The sequence below is a fragment of the Mesoplodon densirostris genome, chromosome 16, assembly GCF_025265405.1.
Source record: "Mesoplodon densirostris isolate mMesDen1 chromosome 16, mMesDen1 primary haplotype, whole genome shotgun sequence".
Lineage (NCBI taxonomy): Eukaryota > Metazoa > Chordata > Mammalia > Artiodactyla > Ziphiidae > Mesoplodon > Mesoplodon densirostris.
Window position 1 is genome coordinate 23,105,294 of NC_082676.1, and position 15,829 is coordinate 23,121,122.

General features: G+C 42.8%; 1 protein-coding gene across 4 annotated transcripts in view; it reads left to right on the forward strand.

Moving 5' to 3' along the window:
- NDRG3 (NDRG family member 3) overlaps nucleotides 1–15,829 on the forward strand; it is a 95,639-nt gene that overhangs the window by 51,080 nt on the left and 28,730 nt on the right. For all 4 annotated transcript variants that reach the window (XM_060120126.1, XM_060120128.1, XM_060120129.1 and 1 more), the window contains 6 exons: nucleotides 5,922–6,027; nucleotides 7,515–7,635; nucleotides 9,463–9,525; nucleotides 10,576–10,636; nucleotides 11,684–11,770; nucleotides 13,494–13,550. In XM_060120126.1, coding sequence (XP_059976109.1) covers nucleotides 5,922–6,027; nucleotides 7,515–7,635; nucleotides 9,463–9,525; nucleotides 10,576–10,636; nucleotides 11,684–11,770; nucleotides 13,494–13,550 — 495 coding nt within the window. The remainder of the gene's footprint in view (nucleotides 1–5,921; nucleotides 6,028–7,514; nucleotides 7,636–9,462; nucleotides 9,526–10,575; nucleotides 10,637–11,683; nucleotides 11,771–13,493; nucleotides 13,551–15,829) is intronic.

The window sequence follows — 15,829 nt, forward strand, 5'->3', positions numbered from 1 at the left end:
ACCTGGGGCCGGGAGTCGGAGCAAGGAGCGGCTCGGGGGCAAGAGGGAGGCTGCCGGGGCGAGGCATGGGCGGCTTACTCCGGGGGCGACGCTCCTCCACGCCTCAGGAAACGGGGTGTCCCAGGTCTGGGGAAAGAGACCACCCCGAGGGTCCCAGAGCCGGGGCGGGGCTGTAAGGGACAAAGGACTCTCACGGCCCCGAAGGCGGGTCGCGGGCGGAGCGGGGGAGGAGGCCCGGCCGCCTCAGCTGCTCCGATCCTGGGGGTCTCTGCCCGAAACACCCCCTCCCCCGGCCCCGGACGTTGCTACGGCCGCCGCCGCCAGGCAGTCACATCCCCCGGGCTCCGTCGCAGGACCCGACCTCCCCCCAGGTAGGGGCCGTGGACAACGGAAGGGCTCCTCAGCCGCAGGACCCGGGAACCGGCTCCGGCTCCAACGCTGTTCAGGGATGGTCACCGACCCCCGCGGCCGCCATGATGGATTACGAGCCTAGAGGGTTTATTTCTCTGACAAGCTCTGTCATAGCATGGGCGTGACAGCTGCCAACTGTCCAAAATTCAGATCCTTCCAGCTCAACAGCCTCACTGCTAAGAGAAGAGATCTTTACCTGTAACTTGAGGGAAAAGGCTAGGGGAGGAATCTTATTGGCTTAGTATGGGTCACGTGTGTGGGGGTCACATGCATATCCCTGGACTGCTCACTGTGGCCAGAGATTGGGGTGTCTGAATTGGCCAAACCTGGACCCCTTCCTACCTGGACTAGAGAGTCCATGTTCTGAAGGTGTTCTGGGCTGTTGCATGTGGGTTAAATAGTCATTCACTCTTTTTCTCTTCATTGTTAGCTAAGGCTGTGTGAAGAAGATATTGGAGTCGGCTTTGAAAAGACAGATAGGAAAAGATAGATTTTATGTTGACATATTGCAGAAGAAGCTTTCACAAGAAGAGCATGATTTGTAGGAAGTCTGAGAGTGTGGGTAGTTGAAAAGTAAAAGTCAATGTCTCAAAGAATATTGATTTAACCAGGCTGAAAGATCTAAGAGGTAAGAGGGGAGAGAACTGAGGCTGGAGTCAGGGAGAATGTATTATAGAACTTTAAGAAGGAAAATATGATTTACTCATAGGCAGAAAGGCTGAGTAATTGTGGAGGCAGATTCTTTTACTATGGGATTAAATGAAGTCATGCAAATGAACTTTATACCACTACACAGGGGTAAGGCAGTGGGGGCATTATATTAAAATTTCCTATGTAATAAATAACAAAAACTATGCCCAAGGCTTATACAGTAGCCTGCTTATTAGAAACAGAATAAAACTCATACTAATAAGAATGTTGACATTTCCAAGAGTATGTTGTCCTACAAGTTTACCTAAACTGTTTCAGACTGGCCAGGGAGAGGAAGAAGCACTGATACACATGATGTGATCAAAATTTAACAAAGTTCAGAGAGGTATGACAAGTCAGATTTTGTAATAACTCTGGTGATTGCACATTTAGGAGAAGGAAAAGGACTCAGAAAAAAGGTGAACACTGATTATTATCAATTAATGGTAATATCCTAATTTCTCAACTACATCTTTGATTAAGAGGGAGAGGCAGTCTAAGATGGATTCTGTGTGTTGTGGACCGATATGATTTCAGGTGGTTTTATAAGCCTGGAGAATAAAGGATCATGTTTTAAAAGTGCATAGTCCTGGAGGTGGTAAGTAATCAGAGAATGCTAGGAAAGACCTATGACCAGAGCCTATTGGACACTTTCATTGTGCAGTCACACCCTCTAGAATGCTGGAGTGAAGGGTGAGGTATCTGGAGAAACAGCCTGTGCAGCAGCTTATATTGGCTAAAGCAGAAAGGTGGCGGCCGCATCGCCCCTGCAGTGGCCTGACCACTGAATCAGCTCCATAGCCAAGGTCTCTGCACACTCATCTCCAGATGGAGACTTGGTCAAGCCATTCACATATAAGGTCACAAAGGATATATTTACAAATCCACATGGATGTGAATGTCTCCTTTCTTTTCATATTACTTTGAAAATGAAGAGAAACCATAAGAGATACTGACCATCAAGAGTTGCTCCAAATAGGGCAACAGGATTGACAGACAGGGCCCAGGACTTGGCCTTTTGGTACTTTGGTCACTACACAATTTGAGGGCATATTATGGGGAGGTAGGGGCTAAGATCTCCGTAAAAAGTTGAAATTTTGTAAGCCGATTTTAACTCTGAATTTCGTCCAGATTATGAAATGATGACAAAGTAGTTACTTTGCCCTATTGCCTCGTCTGCTTTTTTTTTTTAAGGAATTCTTTAATTTTTATTATTTATTTATTTATTTATTTATTTTTTGGCTGTGTTGGGTCTTCGTTTCTGTGCAAGGGCTTTCACTAGTTGCGGCAAGTGGGGGCCACTCTTCATCGCGGTGCGCGGGCCTCTCACTATCACGGCCTTTGTTGCGGAGCACAGGCTCCAGACGCGCAGGCTCAATAGTTGTGGCTCACAGGCCTAGTTGCTCCGCGGCATGTGGGATGTGGGATCTTCTTGGACCAGGGCTCGAATCCTTGTCCCCTGCACTAGCAGGCAGATTCTCAACCACTGTGCCACCAGGAAAGCCCGCCTCGTCTGCTTTTTAAATGTGTTCTCTTTTGCCCCATCTGTTTTATCCCCCTTTTCATCATCCTTCTGAACTTCCCTGACAGCTCACTATCCCCCACCCTCCACCTGGCACCCTCCCTTTTCCTGCACACACTATCCCCATCAATTACCAGGTCTTAGGAGGTCCTGCTAACCCTAGGGCCAAAGTGTAAATTGTTTTTTTTCCTCAGTTCTCAGTAGCACAGCTGAGACCAAGCCAGGATATTTATGCAAGACTCTACTGAAGGCTTAGATATGACACAGGAAGGCTCCAGCAACTTAACTGTCAAGATGACAGATGGTTGCGCATTCTCTTCAATTTGGGTTCTCCTGTATTGTCACTCATCTGGCAGGGGCTGGTTTCTCCCTGTCTCCCTCTTTATTCTTTCTTTCTCTCAAGAAATGAAACATGAGAGAGACCGAAGCCTCCTTAAGTTCATTTTCGGAATATATCACCTCCCAGAAGGAATCAAGTCCTAACTTTAGTGTACATTCCTTCTCCAAGTCTTTATACTTTAAATATTTGTATGTAGGGACTTCCCTGCTGGTGCGGTGATTAAGATTCCGAGCTCCCAATGCAGGGGCCTGGGTTCAATCCCTGGTCAGGGAACTAGATCCCACATGCATGCCGCAACTAAGAGTTTGCATGCCACAACTAAGAGCCGGCGCAACTAAATAAATAAATATTTAAAAATATATATATATCTATGTATATGTAAACATATACAATCTGTATAGTGTTGCTTTTTTAAAAAATCTACATATGTAAGTCATATATCATATACAGATCCTTCTGCATTTCTACTCAGCATTGTTTTTTCAAGATTTTCTCTGTGTATTAATGCTTATAGTTCTAGTTCATTCACTTTTGTCTGCATCTCATTATATGAATGTCATAATTTATCAGTTTCCTTATTGATGACTAATTAGACTACTTTCAATTTTTTGACATTATAAATAAGGCCTCAGTGTATATGTATATATGTATATATATCTGCACATATCTTATGTATATATGTATATATATCTGCACATATCTTTTTGTCTGTGTGAGTGTGTTTGAGAATCGCTTTAGATTATACCTAAAAGTAAAATTGCTGTAGGGTAGACATCTCTTAACTTTACTAGAAATTACCAAATTTTTCTCCAGAGTAGTCGTTCCAGGTTACATGCCTACCAATAGTGTATGAAAGTTCTTATTTCTCTACATCTTGGCCAACACTTGGCATTATCGGACTTAAAAATTTTTGCCATTCTGGTATGTATGAAATTGCATCTCATTGAATTTAATTTATACTTTCCTGACTGCTAATAGAGTTAATGTCTTCCTCTTCAATTTTCCATCACAGCATCCTATTTATTTCTTTCACAGCTCTGATCACAGGCTATTGTTATGGGTTGGTTGGTTTGTGTGTTTATTGTCTGCCTCCCTGTGTAGAATGTAATCTCTGTGAGAGCAGGGATCACATCTCTCTTGTTCACTGTTTTGTGCCCAGAGCTCAGTCCAGGGTCTGGTAGTAGGGGTTCAGTAGAAACGTAGTTGTTTAGGGAATGAGCCTGATGGTGGTGGTGGAGGGGGTTCCTCAATAAGTGATGTTACCACGTGAGAAATGCTTATACAGCAACAGGAATTTATGTCTTTATATTTCTCCCATCCAAACCCTGTACTTTATTTCATAGCCAGTTCACAGTACCTGATTCTCTCCTTCATTTCTTATTCCCCCTTTTCAAGCCTTTGAAGAGGATGTAGCAAGCAGTAATAGAGAATAGCAGAAATATTGAGTCACTTGTGGTTTGATTTGCTAGAGAGATACCTGCTCGCTTGCAGCCCATGATTTGAGATATACTGACGTTCAGTTAGTGTAAGATTGTTCTGTGCCCCACGTGAGAGAAGAAACCAAGGCTCCGATGAGGTTCATTATTAGATAGGAAATTAAGTTGGAAGTGCTTTGCCTTTGTTGGGATTCTCACTGACAGAGTTATTTTGTCTCAGCTACTATAACACTTCCTGAGATAGGTACGGACTTTGTCAGCAAAAATTCACTAGGCTAGGTGTGATAATTCATTTTTAAGAAATATAGATGTTGAAGAAGACTAGAATAAATCTCAGTTACTTTTTCTAGAGTCTCTTTCTTTTCTACCCAACCACTCTTAGTGCTGGTCCCAGTAGCTCTGATTTCATCTTGTTCTAGCTTTATTCAGTTCCTGAGCTCTGCTCTGGCTGCATCTTAAATTTTACTCATTGCCTTGGTTAGGACCCTTTAGGATGCAGGGAACAAACCCACCCAAATTGCTTAAACCAGAGGCAATCCAGGGATGTCTCAGAACTTAACAGCACACACAGCCGGAACCAGGAATTAAAGTGGTGGAAATGCCTACTATAAACTCCCAAGTTTACTTCTCCTTTCAAGAGAAGAACCAAGCTGAGGATGGAATCTCTTAGTCCCAATTACAAATTCTCAGGGAAGGATGCTGACCTAGCATGGACCAAATGCCCACGTGACTCCAGTGAGCCATGGCCATAAGGTTTTAGTCTACAGACAAGGCGGCCAAGAGCCACTCCTGTACTGTATGGATGACACAGAAGGGCAGCTCCCAGGGAAGGGGAGAGATTTTAGGCAGAAACACCCATAGGTGCTGTTGAAATTATCAGTTGTTGAACATGCATTTAGAGGCTCTGAAGCCTCTGCCTTTTTACCCAGCAGCTTCTTCCCATCTTCTGCTTCCTTGACTTTCCTTTCCCCAGGTCTTACCTGGCTCCTCACTCAACTCGCTGATCTCCTTGCCATAGCCAGTTGCGAATACATTCTCAACAGATCCCTGGCTTCCCCACTTAAAAAAGTGAGGGGCTTCCCTGGTGGCACAGTGGTTGAGAGTCCGCCTGCCGATGCAGGGGACACGGGTTCGTGCCCCGGCCTGGTAAGATCCCACATGCCGCGGAGCGGCTGCGCCCGTGAGCCATGGCCGCTGAGCCTGCGCGTCCGGAGCCTGTGCTCCGCAACGGGGAGAGGCCACAGCAGTGAGAGGCCTGCATACCGCAAAAAAAAAAAAAAAGAAAAAAGAAAGTGAGCTTTGTAGATAAGGTACATTTTTCCTTAGTTTGTTTGTTTATCTGGAAGGAATTAAAAGGTAGGAATATTCTGTATGATACAACATCCCTCTAGTTGGCTTGTAATTCAGCGATGTGTCCTGCCCCAGCTAGTGGGAAACAGCAGTGAACTGGGTATTGTGAAACTTCAGTAACCTGGGAAGTCTGTTCTGCCCTTGCTGAGACCTTTATGTTCTCTTGTTACAGGAACATGATATAGAAACAACTCACGGTATGGTCCACGTCACTGTAAGAGGCCTACCGAAGGGAAACAGACCAGTTATTCTGACGTATCATGACATTGGCCTCAATCGTATGTATTTGATTTTATACCTTCCCTATTTTATTATAATACATAATCTCTGTATATTTTTTTAAAACACACAAGAAACCCCAGGATTCTGATAAACCATAGGTTTTCTCCTCTCTGCCTTAACCTTTCCTCCTCATTGCTACATGTTAATGGCAGAATTAAAGTTCCTGGGAAGTATGCAGTTGAATGCGTTTTGGGGGATACTGGGATTATATCTCACTTTGTGTGATATCTGCTAAAGGACTGAAGATTATATGATGAACTGGTTAAGAAAGTAGAACTGCAATTAGTTTTTTTTAAAAAAACAATCTGTGCTTTGGGTTTTTTCATATTTCGGGTTAGAAAATTCAGAGCTTGAACTTAACTTTGTTGTGAGCTCTTTAATAAATTAGTAAAAGTATTCTTATTATAGCCTGTCATGAGTGACTTTATTTAATTAATTAATTAATTAATTAACATCTTTATTGGAGTATAATTGCTTTACAATGGTGTGTTAGTTTCTGCTTTATAACAAAGTGAATCAGCTAGACATATACATATATCCCCATATCTCTTCCCTCTTGCGTCTCCCTCCCTCCCACCCTCCCTATCCCACCCCTCTAGGTGGTCACAAAGCACCGAGCTCATCTCCCTGTGCTATGCGGCTGCTTCCCACTAGCCATCGATTTTACATTTGGTAGTGTATATATGTCCATGCCACTCTCTCACTGTGTCCCAGCTTACCCTTCCCCCTCCCTATGTCCTCAAGTCCATTCTCTAGTAGGTCTGCGTCTTTATTCCCATCCTGCCCCTAGGTTCTTCATAACAATTTTTTTTTTAGATTCCATATATATGTGTTAGCATATAAGTAACTTTAAATGGACTTTGCTAGATGGTAATATAAGATTCTGGCCCTAGCCCCAGGCATACAGAGCCTACCTGTTTTCTTTCACGCTCCTCTGGCTTTCAGAGGTGGCCTGCATTTGAAGTTACAGTCTAGTGCTGGAGCTTTTGTTGCCTCTTTAGCATGAGAAGGGGTTTAAGCAGTTCCACCAACAGGGTAGAAATTGAAGCAGAAACCCCTCCCTGCACCCCAGCAATTTTGCCAAGAGACACGGTCTTCCACATGGTGAATGTAAGCAGCCTAAGATACTCACTTCGGCCAGGTTCTTGGGATATGGTCAGTATCTCTCTGTTAGGTAGGGGAATAAGACACATGAAAAATGACAGTATTATGGGCGTAAGACTGTTCTGTGAAACACCAGGATTGGTTTCCTCTTTGTAGACATTCTGTAGAATTGAGGATTACTTATCCTTTTCAAGTTGTTGAGATGTCTGGTAGTCAGCCTTTAGGGCAGCTTGAATCAGACAGATTGTTCAGACACTTCACTTTAGTGAGACCGTGATTAAAAGGGGGTGAAAGAGGACGATGATATGGAATTGATTGAGTAGAGGAAAACTGGGGAGAAATGGAGAGCTTGTGACTTACGAGTGTTTTGCTCTTGCAGATAAATCCTGTTTCAATGCATTCTTTAACTTTGAGGATATGCAGGAGATCACCCAGCACTTTGCTGTCTGTCACATTGATGCCCCAGGCCAGCAGGAAGGTGCACCCTCTTTCCCAGCTGGGTAAGACCACAAGCAAGACCTTCTGGAAGACACGCACTCAGAGAGCAAACGGCTAAGCTCCAGCGGGAGCAGTGGCCGTGTGCTTCCCTCCAAGCTGGTTTTAGCACAGCCTACAGGTTATACTTGTCAACCGACCATCTGCATATTTTCTCTCCTTGTTCTGAGAGGACTGTTATGTACAGTCTATTCACGAAAGCTGCATGTTTCCCCATATCCAGGAATGGCCCTCCATGAATCGGAGCCAATCACAAGGCATTAGTGTCTGGAACACCCACTTCTCACTGTCTTTTAACCGTCTCCTTCCTCATCTATTTTAAATCTGTCATTTTTGTGTCCCTCCCTGAAACTCCCAACTACCTAGGCCCGAACTCAGATCCCTCTGAGCTTCCTGGGAGCGCCTTCCCACCCTTACCTTCAATCTGGTGACAGGAATTTGAATATCACTATAACCATTTATTTGGAGGAGGCTGCCCTGTCAGCTGGAGGTGCATTTAACTGGACGTGGACATGGAGCTCTCAGCCTCAGCCTAAGCCTGCTTTGCATGGTGGAGCCACAGTCTCCCTGACTCTTCCCTGGACAGCATAATTATTGAGGAGACCTTGGAGGAGGAATGAAAGCACAAGCTGTGGAATGCTAATTCTTCCCCTCTCCTTTACTCATCTCCAGAGCTGCCTTTGCCAGTGACTGCTGTGAAATAGACCATTGCAGTGTTAGAATAATAGCTAACACTTACCTAGTACTCAAACAGTATTCTTGTCTCTGCATTGCATACTTTACATTTATTAACTCATTTAATCCTTACAACCCTATGGGATAGGTTTACGGTTATTCCCATTGTACAGGGGAGGGTATTAAGGCCCAGAGATATTAAGTACCTTGGCCAAGCTTACATAACAAATAAGTAATAGAGCTGGGATTTTAACCCAGGCAGTCTGGCTCCAGAATCTATGTTATTGACTATGTCCAAGCTATTCTGTCTCTTAAACACAAATTGGCCGGTGACCAGTTTATATCCAACAAGATTTAGATCCAGTTCCTTTTTTCTGTTTTATGTACAAATGGCTCAAGAGCACTCCAGTGCTTGAAGTGTTTCAAGCAGAGGCAGGCTGACTTCCCTGTGAAACGTAGAGCAGATCCTGCCCTATATGTAGGGGGTTGTCTGAAGATCCCTTCCATCTTTGATGCTGTAATTTCTATGGACACTTCCTACTTTTCTTGGATTCTTGGTCTGAGTCAGTTTCGGGCTTGCCTGACCATCTTAGGATCCAGTGGCTTAGATCATGAACCAAATTCAAAAGCAAATAATAAAGTAACTGGGTTATTCTAGGCCTAAGTAAAACAAATCAGCCTCTATGATGGGGAGCCCAGGATTTGCAACTGTGTGCCTAGGCCCAGTAGAGCTTTGTTTACTTTTGCACTTAGCTGCCTAAACCTAAGCAGCAGACCAAGAGCAGTAGGTTGACTCTTACTACTAGAAGTTTACTGAGCCTGAACCCCAAATGAAGTGGTTATTAGGGGTTTGGAAATACCCTGGAGAGAACCGTATTACCTGTTCTTTTCAAATGGCTTCCTCTCATCCCAGAGATTGCTCTTCAGGTTATAGAAACACGTAGGAGGTTTTTTTGTCTGTTTTTTACTTTCCTCTTAGTGTGGCAGTTGTAGAGAGTCACACAGCATGCCACAATCATTGCCGGGTACCACATCACCTCCTTTGAGCCTTTGGTAAAGGGAATGCTTTTATCTAAGAACCCTGTACTTTTCTAGCTGTTCTAGCGATGGGGAACTGTGATACATTCTAATTCGGGAGGTATCCTTCTGGATTTCAGGTACCAGTATCCGACAATGGATGAGCTGGCCGAAATGCTGCCTCCTGTTCTCACCCACTTAAAGTAAGTTCATTCTCCAGTTCTTTCACATGGTTTTTGTTTTTTGTTTTTTCACACTTTCTACTGTGTGTCTGATCTGGGGGATATGACGATGAGCAAAACAGTATCGTCACTACCCTCGTGGAGTGTGGAGCTTCCATTTTGGTGAGGGAAATAATTGACAACAAGTAAGCAAGCAAATAGTCACAACCCACGTGCTGTCAGTGGGGATGTTGTGATAGAGAATAAGGGCAGGGTGTACACAGGTAAGGCTAATGGAGGATTGCCTCTCTAAGAAGGAGTCCTTTAGATTGAGACCTGGAGGATAAAAAGGAGTTACCTAAACAGAGAGCCAGGACAAGAGGATTCCAGACAGAAGGAATATGTCCAAAAGGCCTGAGCCAAGTGAGCAAGTGGGAGAAAGTCACAGGGTGAAATCTGAGAAATAGACAAGGACCAGATTGCACAGGTCTCACAGATCAGGTAAGAATTTGGGATTTTATTCAAAAGACAAAAAACACCGAAGGGTTTTAAGTGCTATCCAATTTAGTCTTTTAAAATGATCACTCTAGATATGTAAATTGCACATCAGCAAAGCAATTTACATTTTTAAAAAGAAATTACTCCAGCTGTGGAGAGAATGGTTTAGAGAGGGGTAAAAGAGAAAAAACAAGGGACAGGTTAAACTGTTACAACAATCAGGCAAGTGATAATGATAGCTTGGTACTGGATACTGCCCAGGGGATGGAATGGAGTAGGAGAAGGCAGATGGAAATGCTTTGAAGGTAGATTTGCTGATGGGTTGGATATGGAGGTATTAGGAGAGTGAGCTGTCAAGGATGACTCCCAGGCTTTAGTCATATTTCATTTAATCCTTAAAATCAACTTAGAAGTAGGTGGTCATATTCTGTTTTATAGGTAGGGAACCCAGGCTCAGGAAGTTAAAGAAACCTGACCAAATTCTACATCCAGTAAGCATCAGAGCCAGATTTGAACCCAATTGCATTCTTTTCATTATGCCATTCTACCTCCAAATGAGTTAACCCTGTCAATGTTGGTGTGTCCCATTCACAGCCTGAAAAGCATCATTGGGGTTGGAGTTGGAGCTGGAGCTTACATCCTCAGCAGATTTGCAGTAAGTACGTGGAGGATTAGTCTCAACACCCTTGAGGCACTGCCTAGGTCACAGCTCTTACTGCTGTGTTAAATGACAAGGAACTGTTTTGGATCTTATGTCAGTTTTTCTATAAATTCTGTCAACAGATACAGGTTTGTATAAGGCCTTGCTTTGTACTTAGAGCACCTGAAGAATAACAGATGAGGGCAAGATATCATCAATAAAAATAGTTCTCAGAGAATACTTATGGTGGAATTTCTTACAACCATTAAAATTTTATAAGAAGAGCTTGTAATGATATGCAATTCACATACACCATAACCTTAACAAAAAGGTTAGAATACAGATGCACATAAAGTTTGTCATAGGTATAGGAAAGCACTGAAAGAAAACATGAAAATACTAACAGATTGATGTTGTATGGTTAGATAATATGAGATTTTATTTTCTGCTTTTTATAATTTCTCTGTTTATCAAATTTTCTATAGTGAGCATAATCGGAGGGGAAAATGTAAGCTGGAAAGTTTTTAGTTTACATAGAAATGTTCTTATTGATTTCTATTTAAGGAACTCTTTCCCAAATGCCTCCTGGGTGAAGGGGGGTCTTCTGGAGGGTGGTATCACCTATTCATGTGGTTTTAGAAAAAAACTTAAGAAGTTGCTCTTGGGGACAAGGTGTATGAGTATGAAATAGCCAGTCTAAGCCTCAGTAGCCCCTTAGGCCGTGTAGTCCCAAGGGCACTGCCCCAGCAGGGGAGACCCACCATGAGCTGAACAACTGTAGAGATACCAGGTGTCGTCCTCTGCTGTGGAAATAAAAACCATCTCCCCCGTAGATCTTTGCCAGGCGAGATCATTTGATGGTAATTTAGGAAGCTGGTTTTCCAGATGCTAAGCTAGATTTATAGAGCTATTTTTCTAAATATCCTCCCTAGCACCTCTCTGACCTTTCTTACTTTCAACTCTGAGGCATTGAGGCCTTGTAAGAGGTGACTAACCATGCTGCAGTATTTTTAGAAGAAGCTGAGAGTGGGGCTCTTTACTGTTGTCTTTGTCTTATTTCAGCTCAATCACCCAGAGCTCGTGGAAGGTCTCGTGCTCATTAACGTTGACCCTTGTGCCAAAGGCTGGATTGACTGGGCAGCTTCCAAAGTAAGACCAGTGTCCATTGGCTCATCTCTTGGTCCCTTCTCAAAATGGCTTATCTGGTTTTTATTTTTATTTTTTCATTCATACGGTCAAGGGCAAGAAGTTTTAGGTATATAGCTTGATGAATGTTTACACATGTAATCACCACTTAGTCAATATACAGAATATTTCAAGCTCTCTGCTTAATACTTCCTCCCTTTCCCAGAAATAACTGTTATTCTGACTTCTACCACCATAGATTGGTTTTATATATTCTTAAACTTCATATACTTGGAATAATAGAATATATATTCTTGTGTATCTTGCTTCTTTGATTCATCATTGTGAGTCTCAGTCACTAATGGAATACTATGCAACCGAAAACTTATGGGTTTTTTTGGTTATTTAAGGAAATGTGAAAATTCTCATGTTTAAAAAAACAGATAATAAAATTTTGTTAAATACATATATGCATTTATAAGGAAAATAATTTGCTACCGGTAGTTACATCTTTGGCTAGTAGCATTACAGATGATTCTTATTTTTATTTTATGTATTCTATGTTTTCCTAATTTTCTATGATAAACATGTATTGCTTTCATAGTTACTTTAAAATATTAAACTATTCCACCTGCCAGCAGACCAGATTCTAAAAAGTTTATCCATTCCTCCCCACATTTAACTTCTGGAGAAATGATGTATTTCCTAGCTTTGGATGAAATATATTAACAATGCTATTGCCAGATGCTATGGAAATTCTTTCTTACAACCTGACTTATTTAAAATTTGTTTTAATTCCTATCTAGGATGTGGGTACATTAAAACTTACCTGAACACTCTTAATAACGTGATACAACCTAGTAAAAATTCTTATAAAACTTTAGAATGACCTTATGAGTATTAAACATGAAATGAAATAGGTTATTAATTCTTATTATCTTTAATGTATAACCTGTGGATCATTGATAACCCATGTGAAGATTTCTGGGCTTCTTTCTTCCTTAATCTTTCTGGGACTACATGATCCTGCTCCACCCATATCCACATCTGTCCCCCTGATTTCCTCTTGTCCATCTCCACCCCCAACTCAGTACTTCACCTCTGATCCAAGTCAGCAGTAGGAATTGAGCATAAAATCAACAAAGAAGGAAGGCTTAAGGAAATCAGCAACGTAATTTGAGATGGAAATTTTTCTGAAAATAGACTAACAGTCTGCAGATTTACACAGATTGATGCATTTATTAGACTGTGATGTGCATAGTTTTGAAATGGGAAAAATTAGGAGGAAAATGTTCAAAATGCAAGAACATTCTGTAAACATAGCAATTTCCTCCCACTACTTGAAAGAGAAAGAGAAAAATCATTTTTTCTTTTGGATGGCTTGGGAGTAGTTGTAAGTCATTCCTTATTAACTGTAAACCCAGTGTAACTGCAGAAATACAGGCAGGAATGAAGCAGCTAATAGCTGTGAGTTCTCGGTCCCACGTTTTCAAAGAAGTAATGGCAGCATTTCTTCTAGCCACCTATTTCAAAGCAGGCTATATTATTACCCTGGAAGGAAAACTTTTCGTTTTTTTCTGACTTGTTCCTTGTTCTCAGGTTTCCTGGGACCACCATCTCACGAAAATGTGTGACACTGAGTTGTGTTGTTTATTTGTTGAAGGATAACATATATACAAGAAAGTGCACAGCTTGATAAATTTTTACCCATGCTAACTCCCTTGACACCAAGTTTTTATCTTTGTAGCTCTCGGGCTTGACAACCAATGTTGTGGACATAATTTTGGCTCATCACTTTGGGCAGGTAAGTGCCTGCGCCAGCCAGGAGAGGGGTGTGTTTACTGGCTTGTGTGCAAAGTCTTACTCACCTCAGGAAAGAAGGGGTGCCCCAGAACTCACCTGATCCCAGTGGGTTACCACTTTCAGTGTGAGATGCACGTGGCCCAGCAAAGGCCAGTCTTAGGGGAGAGGCATGAACTCAGTGCCACGTGGCTCTCGGCATTTGGAGAGAGGAGAGAAGGCAGCCCCCACCGCCGACCTGTTCCATGTGAGCAGATGCCATCTGTTCATGTTTGACAACATCATGTGCTTCACCAAGCATGTCTGGAGCCAAAATGAGGTCTGGGAAGGGCTTCACAGAAATAGAAGTTTCAGAGAAAAAGAAACCAAGAATGTTAGTGCTGAAAGAACCTTAGAGATTATCTTGTTCAAACCCCATGTCTTACTGGTGAGGAAACAAGTCCACGGAGGAAATGACAATTATATGGATAATTGTTACGTGAAAGAGGGGATCCCAGTCCTCTTTTCAGAGAGAAAGTGAGTTGGATAACAGAAGTCTTATACCAATTACAATGTGTGTTTTCTCCTACACCACCAAACAATTCTCAGACACCAGCTGGGTGTCCTGCAGTTCAGCTCAATGATGCCACTGTCTACCTGGAGATAGGTCAGATCCAAAAGATGGGGGCTCGGTCCTAACAACCAAGCCACCACCACTGCTCCCCCTTCCCCCACTTCAGCCACCAGTTGCCACTCCAGGTTGTCACCTGTGCTTCTGACCAACCAGCTATATAGATCAGAGGTTCCAACAACCCCCTACTTGGGTTCAGTTAATTTGGTGGCACGGCTCAGCAGAACTCAGAGAAACATTGTACTTACTAGATTACCGGTTTATTGTAAAAGGACACATGACTCAGGAACAGCCAGATGAAAGAGATGCATAGGGCAAGTCATATGGAAAGGGGCACGGAGCTCCCATGCCCTCTAGGGTGCACCGGTCTCCCAGAACCGCCACGCCTTCACCAACCTGGAAGCTCTACCAGTCCCGTCCTTTTGGGGTTTTATGGAGGCTTCATTACAGAGGCATGATTATGTGGTAATCAATTCAATGGCCAGCTCCTCTCCCCTCCCCGGAGGTGGGGACTGGGTGGGATTGAAAGTTCCCACCCTCTACTCACAGGGGCTGGTTCCATCTAGAAGTTACTTAGGGGCTCTCCTAAAATCACATTGTTAACAAAAAAAATACCTTTAGGGCAGATAAAAAAATATCAGTCTCATATCAAAAAAAGATATCAATCTCATCAGTTTGGAAATTCCAAGCATTTTAGGAGCTCTGTGCCAGGAGTGGGATGAAGACCAGACACATATTTCTTTTCTTTTTTTTTTTTTTTTTTTGGTGCTACGTGGGCCTCTCCCGCTACGGAGCACAGGATCCGGATGCGCAGGCTCAGCAGCCATGGCTCACGGGCCTAGCCGCTCCGCCGCATGTGGGATCTTCCCAGACCGGGACACGAACCTGTGTCCCCTGCATCGGCAGGCGGACTCTCAACCACTGCACCACCAGGGAAGCCCCCCAGACACATATTTATTATTATAAATCACAACATCACAGATGACCTATGAAGAAGCAATAAATGAGCAATGAGTTTGGGGAGCTGTGAGGTGTCTGGAGTTGGGGAGATGAAAACAATATAAATAGGAGTAATGCGGGCTCAACTGTAGTCTCTGTACTGAAGGAAAATGGTTGGTGGGGAGAAAATTAGCATTTACTGAGTACTCATTCTCTGTAAAGCACTTTGACAAGTACTTTTAGGTACAAACTCAGTTATTTTTCATGTGGTTCTATTAGACTTATTTTAAAATGGAGAAACTAAGGGCCAGAGAGGCAGCATAACTTGCCACCACGGTCCAGATGGCAAGTGGTTTGAATGCAGGCCAAGCTGACTCCAAAGCCCATAGTTTTTTTCTTTCATTGAGATTTTATTTTATCAAAGGTACAAATTCACACATATTTGAGAGTAGAGACGTTCTGCAGGGCTTATTACAAAGAATCTGCCACTCACCCTATTTCCTTCTTCTTAGATTAATTCTTTGAGCTGATTCTTTTGGGTTTTGCCTCTTTAATTAAGGTATTTACTTGCATATAGTAAAGGACACAAATCATAAGTGCATCTCAGTGACCTTTTATATTACATACATATACTCCTTTGTAACCACCACCAAATCAAGTTACAGAACATTTCCATCATCCCCAAAAGTTTCCCTCATGCCCTTTCCTAATCGCTATAATCCCCCTCCCCAAAC